At 49.0% G+C, this 19,387-nt stretch overlaps 2 protein-coding genes across 2 annotated transcripts in view; one reads left to right on the forward strand and one right to left on the reverse strand.

Annotated features, from left to right (window-relative positions):
- On the reverse strand, positions 1 to 13,018 carry Kcna7 (potassium voltage-gated channel subfamily A member 7). The gene is given in 7 exon segments (XM_021656644.2): positions 1 to 816; positions 2,823 to 3,350; positions 3,352 to 3,429; positions 3,431 to 3,546; positions 3,549 to 3,566; positions 12,691 to 12,892; positions 12,968 to 13,018. Coding segments are annotated over 7 exon segments (1,809 nt in total).
- The window catches only part of Snrnp70 (small nuclear ribonucleoprotein U1 subunit 70), an 18,638-nt gene continuing 11,948 nt past the window's right edge, over positions 12,698 to 19,387 (forward strand). The window contains exons 1-4 of the mRNA XM_021656628.2: positions 12,698 to 12,922; positions 13,587 to 13,743; positions 16,925 to 16,987; positions 17,233 to 17,287. Coding sequence (XP_021512303.1) covers positions 13,597 to 13,743; positions 16,925 to 16,987; positions 17,233 to 17,287 — 265 coding nt within the window. The 5' untranslated portion in view covers positions 12,698 to 12,922; positions 13,587 to 13,596. The remainder of the gene's footprint in view (positions 12,923 to 13,586; positions 13,744 to 16,924; positions 16,988 to 17,232; positions 17,288 to 19,387) is intronic.

Raw genomic sequence — 19,387 nt, forward strand, 5'->3', positions numbered from 1 at the left:
TCACACCTCTGTCACCATGTGTTTCCCAGGGGGGGGCCAGAGTGGTGGTAGGAGTTCAGGCACCTCAGCGTCCACCAGCCCCCCGTTAGCTTTGCCCTCCAGTGTGACACAGGGCTGTGTGTCTACGTGGCTGTACATCCCTGCCTCTTCACCCTCAGTCTCCCGGTGGTAAAAGTAGCTAAAGTTGGAGACAATGACGGGCACAGGCAGAGAGATGGTGAGCACGCCTGCGATGGCACACAGAGAGCCCACGATCTTGCCACCCACAGTGACGGGTGCCATGTCTCCATAGCCAACTGTGGTCATGGTGACCACTGCCCACCAAAAGGACTCCGGGATGCTGGTGAAATGGGTGTCCACCCGGTCCACTTCAGCAAAGTAGACTGCGCTGGAAAAGAGGACCACACCAATGAAGAGGAAGAAGATGAGGAGACCTAGCTCACGCATAGAAGCCCGCAGCGTCTGACCCAAAATCTGTAGGCCCTTCGAATGCCTGGATAGCTTGAAGATTCGGAAAACACGCACCAGTCGGATGACTCTTAGGATGGCCAGGGACATAGCTGGCTGACCCACACCCCGCTGCCGAGCTAGCTCGGTGCCCAGGGCCACGAAGTAAGGCAGGATGGCCACAAAGTCAATAAGGTTCATCACATTCTTGAAAAATATGGCTTTGCTTGGGCAGGCCACTAGACGCACCAGCAACTCGAAGGAGAACCAGCAGATACACAGAGTCTCCACCACAAAGAAGGGATCGTTGAAGGGAGGGCGGGACGGAGCTCCAGGCAAGGGGCTGGAGCCATTCAGCCGAGCAAGGAGCTGCAGAGGGGACAGAAAAGGGTCAAGAAACCAAGCCAGCACCTTTAGTCACTGTCTCAATAGCAAAGTCCCAATGGCAGTGTTCCCTGGTCATCTGACTGTCCTACACAACCCAGGACCCCAGGGACTGACTGTCTTTGGATGGCTGAATTTCTGTTCTGCAGACCTATGGGCAAAAAGGCGGTGTCTCCTGGGCATGCTGGAACAAGCCTGTCACCTCATACTCAGGAGACTGAGGCAGGAAATGTAATTACAAGACAGACACGGGCAACTTATGATACTGTCTCAAAATTAAAAAGTGGAAATAAGGTCGGGGATGTAGTTTATGGACACAGGTCCTGCTTAGAACCCCTGGGAGGGGTTCAGAGTATGGCTCAGTGGTGGAGGCCCTGTTCAGAATCACCCAGTGAGGGGAACAGGGGCTCAGTGATAGCATTTCCTGACTAGAATCCCCCAAGACAGGCTGGCGGTATGGTTTGGGGGCAGAACTCCTGTCCAGCATCACCCAGTGAGAGAGGGTCTGGAGGCTTGGGTCAGGGGTCGAGCGCCTGCCTAGTGCTCTGGGTTGTACCACAGTACATCAAAAATTAAAACAAGGCCAACTGTCACGGCACACACCGCCAACCCCAGCACTCAGAAGGCAGAAACAGCTGGATCCCTCGTGAGTTTACCGCCAGTCTCGGTCCGCATAGCAAGTTCCAGGCCACCCTGGGCTACATAGTGAGACCTTGTTTAATTCACCCTTTTCCATATCCACAATTAAAAAAAAAAATAACCAAAATCCAGCCCCTGCGCTTTCCTTGGCGGGAACCCCTGCTTGCATGGTTGATCCGGAAGAACCTCTTTCCTTTAGGCCTCTTGCCCTGCCTCCCAGGATCGAATCTTCGAGGGCAGCGTCCTGGGCTGGCTCTGCCTTCTTCGCCTCAAGTCCCTCAAGTCAAGCCTCTCCTGATGTCTTCTACCCAGACCAGACTACAGTGGTCTAGAATGATTCGGGGCTCCATGCCCCAGACTGATTCTGTACAAATTCCTGCTACCCCAGCTCTCAGTCCTAAACCTCCACCCACCAGGTTCCAGTTCACTGGCAGTCAACCCTACCCAGCCACCCCTCCATCCTTCTCATTTCTCTGCCGTTGCACAGACACTGCAGTCTTCAGTGTTTGGCCGAGCACGTTCATTCCACGCTGCTGGGGATGGACCCTCAGGGCTTTGCTTATGGTTGGCAAGCTGCTCTCCAGTGATGCACACCCGACCGCCCCAAGCCCCTCACTGATGGCTTTTAGGCAGGAGCACTACCACTGAGCCATGCGCTAAGTTGGGGATTCCAGTCAGGGGCCCTATCACTGAGCCACACCCCTCACTGAGAGGTTTTTTTGGTTTTTTGTTTTTTGTTTTTTGTTTTGTTTTGTTTTGTTTTAATGGGAATGGATGGTTTGCCTGTATGTATGTCTGTGCACCACAAGCGAGCGTTGATGTTTGAGAAGGCCAGCAGAGGCATCAGATCCCCTGGAACTGGAGTTACAGATGGTTTTGAGCTATTGTGTGAATGCTGGGAATTGAACCTAGGTCTTCTGGAAGAACAGACAGCGCTCTTAGTGGCTGAACCGTCTCTCCAGGTCCCCCACTGTGTAGCAGTAGGCAGGAGTTCTACCAGTGAGCCACACAACCTCCGACCCCAAGGCACTTTGTGATTCAAAGCAGCCGATCTACCACTGAGCCACGCCCCAGTCTCTCGCTGGGGAGTTCTGGGCGGGCTGTCTACCTCTGAGGCACATCCTCAGTCACTGTTTCCAGGCAGGCTCTCTCATACCGTCACCCAGGCTGGCCTTCAGCTCTTGGCAGTTCTGTCTAGGTCTCCTGAGTGCTGGGATTCACGTAGGAAGGACCGTACCCAGCTTACATCTTGGATTTTTAGCGCTTGCAACCTCCTGCCCCTTGTCACACCTTCGGACTGGCCAGGTCTTCCAAGGCCCCGCCCTGGCCCTCCCCAAATCCCCGCCCCTCACCGGGCCAGTGGCCGCCGCCACCGGCGCGAGCCCCGGGTCATCGCGGTCATCGCGGAAGTCTGGCAGCGTCTCGAGGCAAAAGACCACGATGGAGACCAGGATGACGAGCACGGAGACCACGGCGAGCACACGCGCCGCCTGAGAGCTCTCGGGGAACTCGAAGAGCAGCCAGAGCTGGCGCGCGAAGGCTCGGCGCGGCAGCGGCCGCTCGGGGGGCACGGCGCAGCCTTCGTCCTCCCGCAGCCGCGCCAGCGCCGCCGCGCCCAGCCCGTAGAAGGACACCTCCTCCAGGAAGACATCGAGCGGCACGTGCGCCGGCCGTCTCAGCCGCCCGCCCGACTGGTAATAGTAGAGCACCGCGTCGAAGCTGGGCCGGTGGCGGTCGAAGAAGTACTCGCGGCGCGCGCCGTCGTAGAAGCGGCTGCGGCGCACCGGGTCCCCCAGCAGCGTGTCCGGGAAACGCCCGAGCGTGCGCGCCCGGGTCTCGAAGCGCAGCCCCGCCACGTTGAGCACCAGCCGCTCGCAGCAGCCGCAGGGCGGCGGGCACCGCGGCTCCATGGCGCGCACAGCCCGGGCGACCGGCGAACGGACGTGTGGCCCCGACGCCCGGCCCGGGTGCCGCAGCCGCCCCAGCCGGGTGTCCGGTGTCCGCGCGTAAAAATAGCACGGCAAGTCCGGCCAGGGCGCGGGGGAGGGGGCGGCGGGACCCCGCGGCGCGCAGGGCGCCCTCTGCCGTTCCCACACCTGCCCTCGCCCACTGCCACCGCGCCTTTCCGTGGGTCCCTTGAGCCTTCCCTCGCAGGCATCTGTTTCAGTTCTTCCGCTTTGGTTTCATGGCGCGGGGTCTTACGTGGCCCAGCGTGGCCTAGAACTTCAGTGTGGCTGAAATGGCCCTGCATTTGTGATCCTCCTGCCTCCACCTCCCAAATACTGGGATTGCAGGCGGATAGCATCATGGCTATTTATTGTTTGTTTGTTTGTTTGTTTAGACGGTCTCCTCAGCCTGTAACGTCAGCCGACCACAACTCGGTGACAGCCTTGGGATGGCTGGGGTGGCAGTCACAAGCCACCTCGTCCATCCGCAGCATCTGCCTCCCTCTTCCAGTACCTATCGCTTTGTCCCCAGTCTGTCCTCCAGGGTTTCTGCCTTGGGTGTACTCGCTCTACGACGCGCTCGCGTCTGTCTCTCTGGCTGGGAGCCTCTATCTACCTTTCTGTCTCTTACTGTTTTATTTTTTACTGACACTGGGTTTGGGTGTGTAGCTCAGACTGGCTCAGTGTTGCAGTCTCTTGCCTCTGCCTCTCAACTGCTGGATGGCAGATGCGCACCACCATACCTGGACTTCTTGCTGGCTCTCTCTCTCTCATTATCTCTCCGTGAGTGTCTGTGTGTGTCTGCCGTGACTTGTTTATTCCTGTGTCTCTGTCACTCCTGAGGAGCTCTGCGGCGGCCCTGGTGAGATCCCGAGGCCTCTTTTGCAAGTGTGAACCGTTGCTCTGCGCGCCGGATCCCTGGCCGCTGAGAGCCCCGGAGTGTGAACTTAGAATTTCTGTAAATGTTTTGAGATTAGCAAGGCCTGGGCTGAAGCCAAGAATGGCAACAAAGGAGGCGGGGCTTGCCCGGAAGGGTCTAGAGTCGGCCCAGGAGATGCGCAGGGTCACTATCAGGAACCGAAGGGCAGACAGAAGATGGCCTTCCAGCCACTGGTGTCTAATGACACTGGGTAAAAAATAGTCCCATCTGATGGGGTAGGGTGGTAGCAAAGGGCATTGATACCCAGTCACTATCGGGAAAGGGATCTTGCTCGCCCTCTGCTGGCGAGATGGGGACCTGCACCAGGAGGTGTAATCCGAGCTAAACCCGGCCATTTCCCTCACCAGCTTTCCGTCTTCCTGGGACTCTCGGAGAACTTCTGGCCTCTGACACTCCCCACGCCCCCGAAAACAGTCAGTTATGAGACCTTGTGGTGTCGCCTTTTATGCCAATACTCGTGCGACACAGGCAAGCCGACCTTTGGATTTGAGGCCAGCCTGGGATTTTCGAGACAGGGTTTCTCTGCGTAGGCCTGAATGGTGTCTTCTTTTTACTTTGTTTGCTTTGTTTGTTTGTTTGTTTGTTTCGAGCCTTGGCTGCCCTGGACTTGCCTTGTAGAATAGGCTGGCCTCGAACTCACAGCGATCCACCTGCTTTTGCCTCCCAGAGTGCTGAGATTACAGGTGTGCTCCAAAATAGTGTCTAAAAAAAACAAACAAACAAAAAACTGGTCATGGCAGCGCTGGGGAGACAGAGATAGGAGGATATCTGGACTTACTGGCCAACCATTCTGAGTCTGTGGACTCCAGGTGCAGGGAGAGACCCCGTCTTCAAATAATGTGGGTGGTGACGGAGGAAGACATTGTGTCTACCTGACTAAAGGAGAGCCCTGCCACTGAGCTATATTTACAGTCCTTCTTTTGTTTTTCATTTTTATTTTTAGGCACAGTCTTACTAAGTTGCCCAGGCTGATTTTGAACTCATTCTGTAACCCACCACGCCCAGCAATTTAATTATTTTTATTTCGGGAGCATTGATTGTTTTTTTGCCTGCATTTTTGTCTGTGGAGATTGTCAGATCCTCTGGAACTGGAGTTACAGGTGGATGTGAGCTGCTGTGTGGGTGCTGGGAATTAGTCTGTGATCTTGGCTGTTTTGGAGAAGCAGCCACTGTTCTTAACTGCTGAGCCATCCCTGGGTGCCCTTCCCCTGACCCCCGTGTGTTTTTACCTATTTGCCACCATTTGAAGGTGCTGTTTGCCAAACCCGACCCTAGTGGATTCTCTCACCTTCTCTCTACTTTGCGGGGGACGGAGTCTAAGATGAGGTTACAGCACTTCACCGACCTAAAGCCGTGTCACCATTTGCCCTGATGCTCTTCCCAGAAGTTAGAACTTGTCCTGCACAGACTGGGCCCATGGCTCTGCCCAGCATGCTCTCTTCTGCCTTCCTAGGTCTGAATGGAAATGCTCCCATCAACTCAGAGGGAGTGGCATTACTGGATATGTGGCCTTGCTGGAGTAGGTGGAGCCTTGTTGGAGGAGTATGTCGCTGAGAGATAGGCTTTGGGGTTTCAGAGGCTCAAGCCAGGCTTATTGGCTCACTGCCTCTCCCTGCTGCCTGCAGACCCAGATATAGAACTCTCAGCTCCTTCTCGAGCACCTTGATTGCCTGCATGATGCCATGTTCCCACCATGAAGATAATGGACTAAACCTCTGAACCTGTCAGCCAGGCCCAGTTGAATGTCTTCCTTTATAAGACTCGCCATGGACATGGAGTCTCTTCACAGCAATAGAACACTGACTAAGACAGCCGGGATCCTTGCTCCTGGTTTTGTGTCTGTTGTTGGGAGCAGAAGCAGAAGATGTCCATACCCTAATCACTGGGACCTTGGACAGACAGACTATGAAAGGCTTAAGTGAAGGCGTTTGAGTTAGGGGAAGTTGGTTTTGGTTATCTGGATAGTTAATAATGTTTACAAGGGAAGAATGGCAGGAAGCTGGATATGTATGTGGCTGCATGATCAAGTACCTGGCTAGAATCCCCAGGGAGGGGCCAGTGTCACAATTATTTATAGTATTGTTCGGCATTTGCAAGGCCTTAGGTTCCGACTCCAATACTCAAAATAGGTAGTAAATGAGTAAAATTAAAAACTGTAGCTGGGCATGGTGTGGATGCCTTTAGTCCCAGCACTCTGGAGACAAAGTTAGTTGGACCACTGTAAGTTCAAGGCCAGTCTGATCTATAAAGTGAGTTCTAGGGCACACAGAGAAACCTGTCTCACACACACACACACACACACACACACACACACACACACACACACCTGGAAGGGGGCAGAAGGATTGAAGAAGGTTTGGGGTCAGCCTGAGTTCTATAAAGAGATCCCATTTCTTTTTCTTTAAGATTTATTACATATACAGTATTCTGTCTGCATGTACAGGTGCACGCCAGCAGAGGGCATCAGATCTCACTGTAGATGGTTGTGAGCCACCATGTGGTTTTTGGGATTGAACTCAGGACCATTTGAAGAGCAGCCAGTGCTCTTAACCTCTGAGCCATCTCTCCAGCCCAAGAGAACCTGTTTCAAAAGACTGAAAAAGGATTGTAGGGATGGCTCAGCACTTAAGGGTACTTGCTGTTGTTCCTGAGGACTGGAATTCTATTCCCAACAGTTATTTTGGGCGATTCACAACCACCTGTAAGTCCAGTTCCAGGGGATTCAACACCCTCTTCTGGCCTTCTCCAGCACTCATACTTACATGAACAAACACACACACACACACACACAGACTTTTAAAGTAAATTACAAAAAACAAAAGCCCAGTTCTTGAACATCCCTTCAGTCAGATCCACAAATGTTCATATCTCATTATGCTATGCTTAAATTAAAACAAACAAACAAACAAACAAAGGCCTGACATTAGTATAATCCAAATGTCTAGCTTTTCCGCATTATTGTCTGAGTCCAGGGATCTGCCTGTCTCTTTTCCCTCTCCCCCAAGCTGAGTCCAGGGATCTGCCTGTCTCTTTTCCCTCTCCCCCAAGCACTAGGATCACAAACAAGTTCTCCTATATCCAGCTTTTTACATGGTTTCTGAGTATCAAAACTCAGTTTCTGATGTTAGTTTGGCACGAATCCATTAAACACTGAGCCACTTTGAGTACTGAAGTGAAGGCTCATTGGGGTTGTCTAGGTTGAAGCTGTTGGGAGACTTGTATCCTCGAGGCTACCTCCATCTTATCAGTCCTGGGATCACCAGCATGCACCACACAGCCGGTTTAAAAGGTGTTGGAACATGTTGAACTACCTAGCTCCTTTTTTCTTTTTAAAGATTTATTTATTATGTATACAGTGTTCTATCTGCATGTACACCTGCACACCAGAAGAGGGCACCAGATCTCACTGTAGATGGTTGAGCGCCACCATGTGGCTGCTGGGAATTGAACTCAGAACTTTTGAAAAGAAGTCAGTGCTCTTAACCTCTGAAGCATCTCTCCAGGTCACCTAGCTCCTTTTCAAAACCTAGCTCCTGGGCTGGAGAGATGGCTCAGAGGTTAAGAGCACTCACTGTCCTTTCAAAGGTCCTGAGTTCAATTCCCAGAAACCACATGGTGGCTCATAACCATCTATAGTAAGATCTGCTGTGCAGGGAGAATGTTGTATAAATAATAAATAAAACTTAAAACAAACAAATAAACAAACAACCTAGCTTCTTTCTCCAAGTTTTCCCTGTCTATGTCAAGGGCTCTGTCAATCGCCCAGTGGCTCCAGATACAAAGGTAGGAGTTAAGCTTTTTCTAGAGGGAAGGTGAGTTACATTTAAAAATATTTAAACTTATTTTGAAATAGTTTTAAAATTAAGTTTTGTTTTTATTAGTCCATGTGCTTACATGTGCACACCATGCATGGCTGCTACTTGTGGGTGCCAGAGGAGGTCATTTGGGATCGCTTGGAACTGTAGTTACAGATGGATGTAAGCCCTGTTTGCCAGGTCCAATACAGGTCCTCCAAATGAGCAGCCAATGCCCTTAAGTGCTGAGCCATCTCTCTAGCTCCTTGCTCTGGTTTTGGAAGGGGTTTGTTTTGTTTAAATTTCTTTTTCTTTAGTTTTAATTTAAGTTTTATTTTATGTGCATTGGTGCTTTGCCTGCATGTATGTCTGTGGGTGTCAGATCTTGGAGTTACAGTTGTGAGCCACCAGGTAGGTGCTGGGAATTGAACCTGGATCCTCTGGAAGAGCAGTACAGGATAAATCAAGCTGGAATTGAACTCTCCATCCTTAGCCCTCCTATCACTAGAACATGTGTGGGACACTGTGGCCAGTTTAAGGGCTTTTAAAGACGCATGTCCTGGAGATGGAACCCAGGGCTTCCCGCATGACAGGCAAGTGCTCCACCTCATCCCGCATCCTCCACACCCTGAGCTTGCCTCCTCTCCCGACTGCCTTTTGAGGCAAGGTCTCACAAACCTGTTTGATTGGGTTGTATTTTCATTAACATAAAAACATTCCTGGATCATTTGTCAAAATCTGATTAGGAGCTTGGTAAAAATCCTTTTTCCCCCCACTTTTCCTTTTTCTTTTCTTTCTTTCTTTCTTTTTCTTTTTTTTTTTTTTTTTTTTTTTGAGACAGGGTTTCTCTTGTGTAGTCTTGGCTGTCCTGCACTCACTTTGTGGACCAGGCTGGCTTTGAACTCACAGCGATCCTCCTGCCTCCTGAATGCTGGGATTACAGGTGTGTGCCACCATGCCCAGCTTCCCCCCTCTTTCTATTTATTTTTTTTTTTAGGCAGGGACTCACCATGTCCAGCACATAGGCAGGAGACAGGCTGGCCTTGAACTCACTGAGCTGTGTGCCTCTGCCTTTAGACTACCAGGACTAAAGGCATATACCACCAAGACGCTCTTTCGAATTTTTATTGTTTGTGTTTTCAGACATGGTCTTTTTAAAAAATTCTGTGTATTGGTGCATGCGAGGAGGGCACCTGAGTGCAGATATGTGCCAGAAAGGGGCAGAAGATCCCCTGCTGGACTTGTGGGTGTCTGTGAGCCACTCAGTGTCAAATCCAGGAAGCAAACTCCTGACTTCTGCAAGAACAATTCACACTTTGAACCACCAAAACATGTATCCAGTCCTGAGGCCAACTCTTGTATAGCTCAACCCAACCTTGACCTCCTAATCATCTTCCCAAGGCCTGGATTGTAGGAGTGGGCCGCCCCGGACCATTCTCTTTGTGGTGAAAGTTTGTGGTTTTATAGGAGTGTCCTTGTTTCTTAGAGGGTCTGTGCTGCAGTATTGAAGGATGAAGTGTCACTGCAATTTACTCTCAGATTTTCAAGAAAGAAATCCTATCAGGCTGGAGAGATTTCTCAGTGGTTAAAATCAATTGTGCTTGGAACCCTTTTCCCCCTACTGGGTTGCCTCATCCAGCCTTAATAGAGGGAGGTACCTAGTCTTATTGCAACTTGATATGTCATGTTTGGTTGACATTCCTGGGAGGCCTCTCCTTTTCTGAAGGGAAACAGAGGAGTGGATGGGGATGGAGGAGGTGGGAAGAGTGGGCTGGTTAGGATGTAACAAATGAGAGATTAAAATAATAAAAAAAATCTTCCCTGGCACCATGGCTCAAACCTTTAATCCCACCACTCGGGAGGCAGAGAAAGATGGATCTCTGTGGGGCCAGCCTGGTCTACAAAGCAAGTCCAGGACAGCTATGGCTACACAAAGAAACCCTGTCTGGAAAAAAAAAATAAGAAAGAAAGAAAGAAAGAAAGAAAGAAAGAAAGAAAGAAAGAAAAAAAGAGTGGGGAAAAAAATCAAAATCAATTGCTAGCCAGGCGCAGCGGTGCACGCCTTTAATGCTATCACTCTGGGAGTCGGAGGCAGGCAGATCACTGTGAGTCTGAGGACAGTGTGGTCTACAAAGTGAGTCCAGGACAACAAAGGCTACACAGAGAAAACCTGTCTCAAAAACAAACAAACAAACAATGCTCTTATTGCATTGTACCTGAGTTTGGTTCCTAACACCCAAATTGAGTGACTAACAATGTCTGTAACTGCAGTTCCAGAGACTCCAATGCCTGCTTTTGGGCACTTGCTCACAAAAACATATATTTTATAAAAAGTTTAAACCTGGTATAACCCCAGTACCTTGGAGGCTCAGGAGCAAAGAGACCAGCCCACACTACCTGAGCTCAGCAAGACCTGAGCTGGCAGAGTCACTAAGTGACCTGACATGTAAGAAGCTAAGAAGCCCTGAGTTCAGGCTGGAGAGATGGCTCAAGGATTTAGAACGTGCATTACTCTCCCAGGCCTGACCTCAATTGCCAGCAACCACCTATAACTCCAGCTGCAAAGAATGACACCTTCTTCTAGCCTCTGTGGTCACCTGTGCTCATGTGCACATCCCCCGCTTACAGACAGACAGACACACACACACACACACACAATTAAAAAAAAACTGCCAGGCATGGTGGCACTTTTTTTTTTTCTTTTTGATACAGGGTTTCTCTGTGTAGCCTTAGCTTTCCTAGACTTTGTAGACCAGGTTAGCCTAGAACTCACAGAGAGCTGCTTGCCTCTGCCTCCTGAGTGCTAGAATCACAGGGTGTGTGCAACCAGGACCAGCTCTGACCTTTAATCCCAGCTCTCCAGAGGCACAGGTAAGATAATCTTTGTGAGTTCGAGGCCAGCCTGGTCTATATAGTAAGCCAGGACAGAGGACATAGAGACACTGTCTCAAAAACAAACAAGTAAACAAAAAGTCCTGAGTTTGATTGTGTATGAACTTGGAATGGCTGAGTATGTTTGTAATCTTAGCACTTGGGAGGATGGAAGTAGGAGGGCAAGAGATTAAGGTCCCCTTCACTACATGTGGTGTTCAATGCAACCCGAGTTATTAGCTTACCTGTCGTCAAAAGAAAAGTTATTCTGAGACACGGTCTCTCTGTCATCTAAGTCCTGCCTGTCCTGGAACTCAACATGTAGGCCAGACTGGCCTCAAACTCCCAGAGATCCACCTGCCTCTTCCTCCAAAGTGCTGGGATTAAAGCTGTGTACAGCCATGTGCTGCATGCTGGGGTAGTTTTCCCCAGTCACTCTCTACTTTAATCATCCAGACAGTACCATTCACTACGCCTGGAATGGCAACCGAGCTCCGGGCTCCTCCTCCGGGTGCAGAGTGGGCGGTGGGGGTTGTGGAACTCAGGTTATGCTTGTTAGCAAGCGCCATAAACTACCTTCCCAGCTCCTTTTTTTTGTTTTCTTGAGACAGGCCTCTCTGTAGCACAGGCTGGCCTTTGAACTACAAACCCCGGGTAGTGACAAAATCCCAGCACACAGAAAACTGAGTCGGGTGGATTGCCAAGAGCTGAAGGTCAGGGGGAGAGGATTTGTCTGTAGAACATGCAAAAAGCCCTGGGTTCAATCCCAAGAACCAAATAATCTGGGAGCCTGTGATCCCGGCAAGATGGAGTGAAGGCAAGAGGGTTAGCTTAAGCCGTCACTATCTCTTTTTTCAAAGATTTGCTTGTTAATGTGCATATATGCCTGCATGAAAGAGAGCATCAAACGAAAGAGGGCATCAGATCCCATTATAGATGGTTATGAGTCGCCATGTGAGTTCAGCCTGGTCTACAGAGTGAGTTCCAGAACAGCCAGGGCTACACAGAGAAACAAAGCCTGTCTCAAAAAAAGCTAACCAACCAATCAACCGAAAAAACAATAACAAATATATATGAAACATATAGTGTCTATATTATGTGCATAGATAGATAGATACAAGTTATCTTGGGACATATAGCAAAACAGTGCCTGAAAAAAAGAAAATGGAGAAAAAAAGCAACATACTAAAGAAAAAAAACCCATCAAACAAATATATCTTCTGTCCAAACAATGTATCCTCCAAGAACAAGAGAACTATTTTGTCGCCTGCTGTGTCCAAACTGTGGCTAGTACATAAAAGAAACTTGGGGAAGAGTTATCCTTTAAATGGAAAGAAACTAAACGCAAAGACCCTGCTCAGGTAGGCACTCTTTGACAAGCGGCGGAAGGACAATGCAGTTATGCATTCCCCAGACGCATGCGTACAAGGTCGGGGAAGTGTTAGGAAAAATGGGCGGAACATCGGTAAGTGTCTCGTGGTCATAGGCAGTTAGATGGAGCACGAGGTGGAGGCCGACCTGGGGCCGAATACGCTTGCGCAGTAGGTCGCCGGGTCGCGGAACCTCGGGCATTTAAGGAGTTTGACCGCGGCGTCTAGCTTTTGCGCACGCGCAGTTCCCGCGCCGGGGCCGGGACTTGTGTGTGGCTTTCTTTCGACTCGTGCCGCACATGCGCAGTGCGGCCGGCGGAGGGATTCCAGCCGGGCCCGCTCCCGGTCCACTCCGGTCGCGAGCTGAGGCCGCGCGGGTTGCGAGGAGCGGCCTGTTTGCGCGCGCTGCGCGGGCCTCTGAGGACAGCTGACGCGGACGCCGCCGAAGTGGAAGCCAGAGCGGGAGTTTTTGCTTGTGAACGGCGGCCGCGAGGCCTGAGGCTAACGTCAGGCCGAGGAGAGGGCCGCGCGGTGAGTGAGTGAATGAGTGGCCTTAACGGGGTGCGGGGCCGCTACCCACAAGCCCTTGCGGGTTCCCCGAGCCCTTTCCCCGCGCCTGTGGCCCATTTCCCGGGTCGGCGCCTCAGCTTTTTTCCTCCTGGTTTCCCCATTCTTTTCCCAGAGTTCTCTGGGCACTCCAGCCTTCTTTCACTCAGCGTCCCCCTCCCCCTACCTCCTGCGGTCCCCTACCCACAGGCCCTTGCGGTTTGTGTGTTGCCTTTTTTCCTCGCCTTTTTTTTTTTATGTTGCATCCTGGACCTCTACCCACAATTCCTTTCGCCTCAGGGATTCTATATGTTTTACGCAGAGGCCACTGGCTTGCGAAATACGATCTTTATGGCCTGCCTTGAGACTCCTACTTCCTAATCTTCAAGGTGTGAAGCCAGCAACCATCAGAGTGCCTCAGTGCCTCAGGATCCCTGGGTCCCACAAATCCTCACTCCTTTTCCTCTTTGTTCTCTGTGTTACTAGTCTTCTGTGAGGACCCTCCCTTTTCAAGCACTGCTTACCGGGGATACCAGCATCCTCCTCGCAATCTCTCGCCTGTTTTTGTTCTGTTTTGCTTTTTGAGTGAAGGGGTTCTAGAGGAAACCTCCTGTGCTAAAGTACTCTAACGGAAAGCTTCTGATCTCAGGTTTGGCAAGATGACACAGTTTCTGCCTCCCAACCTTCTGGCCCTCTTTGCACCCCGAGACCCCATCCCGTACCTGCCACCGCTGGAGAAGCTGCCACATGAAAAACACCACAACCAACCTTACTGTGGCATTGCACCGTACATACGAGAGTTTGAGGTGAGTGCACTGAGCACACTAGGAGTGTTTGGGTCTGGAGGGAGCGACTGCACCGGAGTTCAGTTTCTAAACAGCTTTAGTAGTGTGGCTTAGAAAAGTGGCCTTTACTATTTCTGCTCTTTTGTATGCCTTTTTGGTTTTTCTTGTTTGTTGTTTGGTTTTTTGAGACAGGATTTCTCTGTATGACAACCCTGGCTTTGTAGACCTGGCTGGCCTTGAACTCACAAAGATCTGCCTGCCTTCCTCCTGACTGCTGGGATTATACTATTATATATTTATGTGTGTGTGCATGCCTGGGCTTGTAAACCTGTGAACGTCAGGGGACAACTTGCGAGCATCCATTTTCTCTTTCCACCGTTTGGGTCCAGAAGATCAACCTAAAGTTGTCAGGCTTGGTGACAAGTGCCTTAACCTGCAGAACCATCATGCTAACCCCAATTTGGTTAAATTTTGAGACAGGGTTTGGTGTTTTTGTTTTACTAAAAAATATTTTATGTGCATTAATGTGAAGGTGTCAGATCTCTTGGAACTGGAGTTGCAGACACTTGGAAGCTGCCAGTTGGGTGCTGGTAATTGAACCTGGGCCCTTTGAAAGAGCAGGCAGTGCTCTTAACCTCTGAACCATCCCTCCATCCCTGATACAGGCTTTTGCTCTGTAGCCCAGGGTAGCCTTGATCTTGTAGCAGTTCTCCTTCCTCAGCCTTCCAAATGCTGCAAATAATGCTTCCAGGAGAGGCTAATTTCTGTGCTAGTTGTTTTGTAGGGTTAATGATATCTTTTGTAGGGCTCTGGTGGTCCTTAGCCCATGTTGATTGGTCAGATTTCTTACCTTGGAAAGTGGGTCTGTCTTTTGTTTGTTTTTTCAAGACAGAATTTCTCTGTGTAGCCCTGACTGTATTGGAACTCACTCTGTAGACCAGGCTGGTCTCAAACTCAGGGATCTGCTTGCCTTTACCTCCTCAGTGCTGGTATTAAAGGTGTGAGCCACCACTTTTGACTTTTGTTTGTGGAGTTTTTGTTGTTGTTATTGTGTGGCTGGGCTTGATTTCCTTTTGTCACTAATGCTGAGATTGAACTCATCCTCCTGTTTCCTTCTCTCAGTGCCAGAATTAACAGGTGTGTACCACCAACCCAGAAAGCTTGGTTTGGTTTTTTGGTTTTTTTGAGACTGGGTTTCTCTGTGTAGCCTTGGCTGTCTTGGGCTCACTTTGTAAATCAGGCCTGGAACTCAACAGAGATCCTCCTGCCTCTGCCTCCCTGAGTGTTGGGATTACAGGCGTGCACCACTGTGCCTAGCCAGAAAGCATTTTTTTAAAAATTTTACTTTATTTTTTTATAAATTAGAGTTTATTCACTTTGTATCCCAGCTGTAGCCCCCTCCCTCATCCCCTCTCAATCCTGCCCTCATCTCCTTTCATGCCCCTCCTCAAGTTCTTCTCCCCTTCCCTCTGACCCTAGCTTATCAGGTCTCATCAGAACTGGCTGCATTGTCTTCCTCTGTGGCCTGGTAAGGCTGCTCCCCACCCAGGGGGCGGAAAACATATGTTTAATACATTGGTTAGGTTAGCCTTTAGCAGGAGGTAGCAGTAAGAGGAAATGAGTGGAGAACAGTGGTACGGAATTTCTGCGAAAGGATTTGGCTTTGTAGTTACTGTTTTGTTTTTTTAAATGTCATTGTTGGGTGGAGGGTGTGGCTAAGCATCTTGTCCTCCTCCTCATGCACGCTGTGATACATGCCCACATCCTCATCTAAATAAACATGAAAGGAAAAGGTGGGTTTTGTAGTTGTTTTTTGTTTGTTTGTTTTGGTTTTTTGAGACAGAATTTCTCTGTGTAGCCCCGACTGTTCTGGAACTTACTCTGTAGACCAGGCTGGGATCAAAGGCGTGCGCCACTGCCGCCATCATTGCCGCCTCCTGGCTTAGGAAAAGGATTCTCCCGATCCCCCACCCCCCAGAGCTGACGACCAAACCCAGGGCCTTGCAATTGATAGGCAAGCGCTCTACCACTGAGCTAAATCCCTAACCCAAGGAAAAGGATTTTTAAAAGAGGATTGTGTTTACCAAGGCTGAGCAGTGTATCCCATAGTGCTTAAGGCTGGGAGTTGGGCTTTTGGCTCTACTTGCTGCCCATGTACGACTAAATCTGAATCACTTGAGCTTCTGGGAGTCAGTCTTTCACGCAGAAAGTTTGTCATGCCCACCATCAGAGCAAACTTAAGAAATGCTGCCATATAGCCAGAATTTTTAGGAGAAACATCCTGAGGTTAAGTAGGAAAGGCAGAATTTACTAGATAACAGAAAGGTGATTCTTTAGTAATAGTTGCCTGCCTTTCTCCGTTTGCCTAGCATTTACTTCCACTTGGTAGATGTTACTGTCCAATAAACTTATTTTAATGGGTACAGCTCAGTGGTGTCCTTTTTGTGGGTCATATGCCAATTAGTATTTAATGAGAGCCTGGTGAGGATTTCAAAACCTGCTGTCTTTGGCGGTATACCCTGTCCACTGTTGTTTTATTTCTGTTGCTAGCATTAGACTCTCTGTATGGTTTTGGAATTGTGGAAGTGGCAGGATTCCTGGCTATGAAAGCCGTGTAGCTTTGGTACTGTCCTTTACAGCTTTGTCACCTATGTCATAATCTGACGAACAAATGTCTTCAGTCATATAGATTGATGGATTGATGGGGTTTTGTTTTTTCTCCCTATGCAATCAAGCAAGGGCTTCTGCTGGCTATCCTCGAACTCACTCTGAAGACCAGGCTGGCCTCGAACTCAGAGATCATTCTGCCTACACCTCTCATACTAGCATTAAAGGCGTGCATTACCACTGCTCAGTGATTGATGTTTTTGATAATTCAGAAGAATTGTTAATATGTTTTGTTTTTTAAAAAGGACTTTCAAATACGAGACTTTTTAATTATGCCTAGTAGACATAAGGTTAATTGAACTAAGTAGAAGTTTCTGAACACTGGAGATTTCTATGTTAACTTTGCCACACACCTGCACTGTCTGGTCAGCACTGGTCCATGGAGCATGCCTCATCTCCATTCCTTACCCTCTGTCTTCTGTCAGTACAGGGAACTATTGGATTTGTGTGTGGAGAGGAGCTGAGAGTCTTCCTTTGTGGTGTCCATTGCTATTTTTCCTCACCATTCCTTCCCTGTCACCTCTCTTGTTCCTAGGACCCTCGAGATGCCCCTCCTCCAACAAGGGCAGAAACCCGGGAGGAACGCATGGAGAGAAAGGTATGTTGTTTTTACTGCCTTAGTCTTTTGGGGTTTTTTGTTTTGTTTTTCAAGACTTGGTTTCTCCGTGTAGCTCTTACTGTCCTGGAATGCTGTAGACCAGGCTGGCCTCAAGCTCAGAGATTAGCCTGCTTCTGCCCCCTGAGTGCTGGGATTAAAGACGTGCACCCTAGCTACTTTTTTCAGATGGTCCCTGACATTGAGGTACTTACTTGTATACTCATTCTACTTCTTTCTACCGGCAGAGACGGGAAAAGATTGAACGGCGGCAGCAGGAAGTGGAGACAGAGCTGAAAATGTGTAAGCTTCTCCCTCCCAGCACTCTTCCCCTCCAGTTTTATTTTACTACACTCTTCCCGAGTCACACATGGGCTGCTGTTCTCCTGGGAGCTTGAGAAAGCAGAGTTTTTTCACTTTCCTAGCAACTACTTGCCAAGCACAGCACTTGGATTAGACTTTCCTTTTTACATTCTTAAATGTTTTATTATTAACTTTTTGTATGTATGGGTGTTTCGCCTATATGCATGTAGGAGACCAGAAGAGGGCATAGGTTTCCCTGCAACTTGAGTTGGACAGTTATGAACTGCTATATGGCTGCTGGGAATCAAACCCCAGCCTTCTAGAAGAACAACCAGTGCTCTTAACTGCTGAGCCATTTCTCCATCTCCAGTTGGTTTTAGGCTTCTAACAGGTAGGGAGACCCCCAGTCACTTCCTCTTCCTGTTAAAAATTTTTTTTTTTTCCCACTGTGTCTTCAGGTAAGGCCTTAGATGATCTGCCTAATTGGTCCTGGCTTTATTCCTGGTTCCCTAATCCTCGAATTGGAGATGCTTCATGCTCCAGATGCGGAGGATTTGAGTAGTGCTTGGTAACCAGACTTAAGAAAGGGTCAGGTGTCAGTGTTCAGTAGGTAAAGGCTCATCAGATGCTGACTTTTCTCTGCCTCTGTTGTGTACAGCCTTGGCAGATCATTTCTTTCTACACTGTAGTTTAGAACAGGAGTGCTTAGTGCGCATGAGTAACAGATAGACATGGAGCTCTGGCTATCTGCATGTCCTTAGATACCTCGTACTCATGTTCAAGCCACAGGAATACCTTTATCCTCCAATTCCTATGGAGTTTTTCCTTCCCTATGACATGGCTTTCCAGATGTGCAAGGTGTTTTCCAGACGCTGCTGTTCACTTTGTGTTTAGTGCCTGTGTTAGGGTTCTCTAAAGGAACAACTGATAGACTAGGGGGAGTGGGGGGGGGATTTATTAGAGTCTCACAGGCTATGGTCTGGCTGTTTCTTAATCAGAAAGGTTAAGAGTCTGTTAGTTGTTCAGTCCATGAGGCTGGATAGATGTCTCAGCTGGCTTTCAGTCTGTTGGAATCCTAAAGAAGTAGGCTCTAGTACCAGTGAAAGAATGTCTCAGCAGGAGGATAGATGACCCTGGCAGAAGAGTCAGGGCAGACAGGCAAAAAGCTTCCTTTATAGTTTTACATTGGTTGCCAACATGTTTAAGTTGGGTCTTCTTACCTCAAATGATGAGATCCAGAAATTCTCAAGGCTGTGCCCCACTGCTTCGGTTTTAGGTAATTCCAGATGAATGATAAAAGTTGACAACTAAGATTCACCATCGTAGCATCATTTATAACCGCCCTAGCTTGTCACAAAGACCTGTCCCTGTTACTTGCTAAATGTCACAGAGGTGGGTGTTCCATGTCCCGGGGTAGCTCCTAGGGCACCCCCGGCTTGGGCAGTGCTTCAACGGTGTTTCTTGTTTACTTGTCTCCAGCCCAAATTCTCTAAGGGGCTAAGGGCAAGTGCTCGGCCCTCCCTTCTGCTTTCAGCATAAAGCCCAGTCCCTTCCTTGACTATTCAGGTGTGCCTTGCACTAGGTGAGGAATGTGGGAAATTGTGTAGAACAGACCCATGACCAGATTTCTTTTTCTTTCTTTCTTTCTTTTTTTTTTAAAGCTTGACAAGGAAAAGTTAGGGGCAAGGGTTATGGGGATCATGGAATAAGAGGTCAAAAGACTCATCATCTAAGGTAGAGGTGGGCAGATCTTCGAGTTTTGAGGCCAGCCTGGTCTACAGAGAGTTCCAGGATAGCCAAGGTTACACAGAAAAACCCTGTCTTGAAGAACAAACAAACAAACAAAAACTAGAAAAGACTCTTCAACCAAGCCAGACTTGTAGGTTGGTTGGCTTGAGGTTTAAATGTGTGATATATACAAGTATCATTCTGAAACAGCCCCGGTTGAAGAATAGTAAATGAGGGATTGTAGGTAAGGTTAGAATTAGTAATATTAACAGTGATGTTGTGGTTAAAATTTACTTAAATATATTAAAGGTGAGCATGGCAAGCTCTGGGATGTGACTAAAATTTTGAAGTTCAGTTGGGGAATGTAGAGAT

Source organism: Meriones unguiculatus, chromosome 1 (genome assembly GCF_030254825.1).
Source record: "Meriones unguiculatus strain TT.TT164.6M chromosome 1, Bangor_MerUng_6.1, whole genome shotgun sequence".
Lineage (NCBI taxonomy): Eukaryota > Metazoa > Chordata > Mammalia > Rodentia > Muridae > Meriones > Meriones unguiculatus.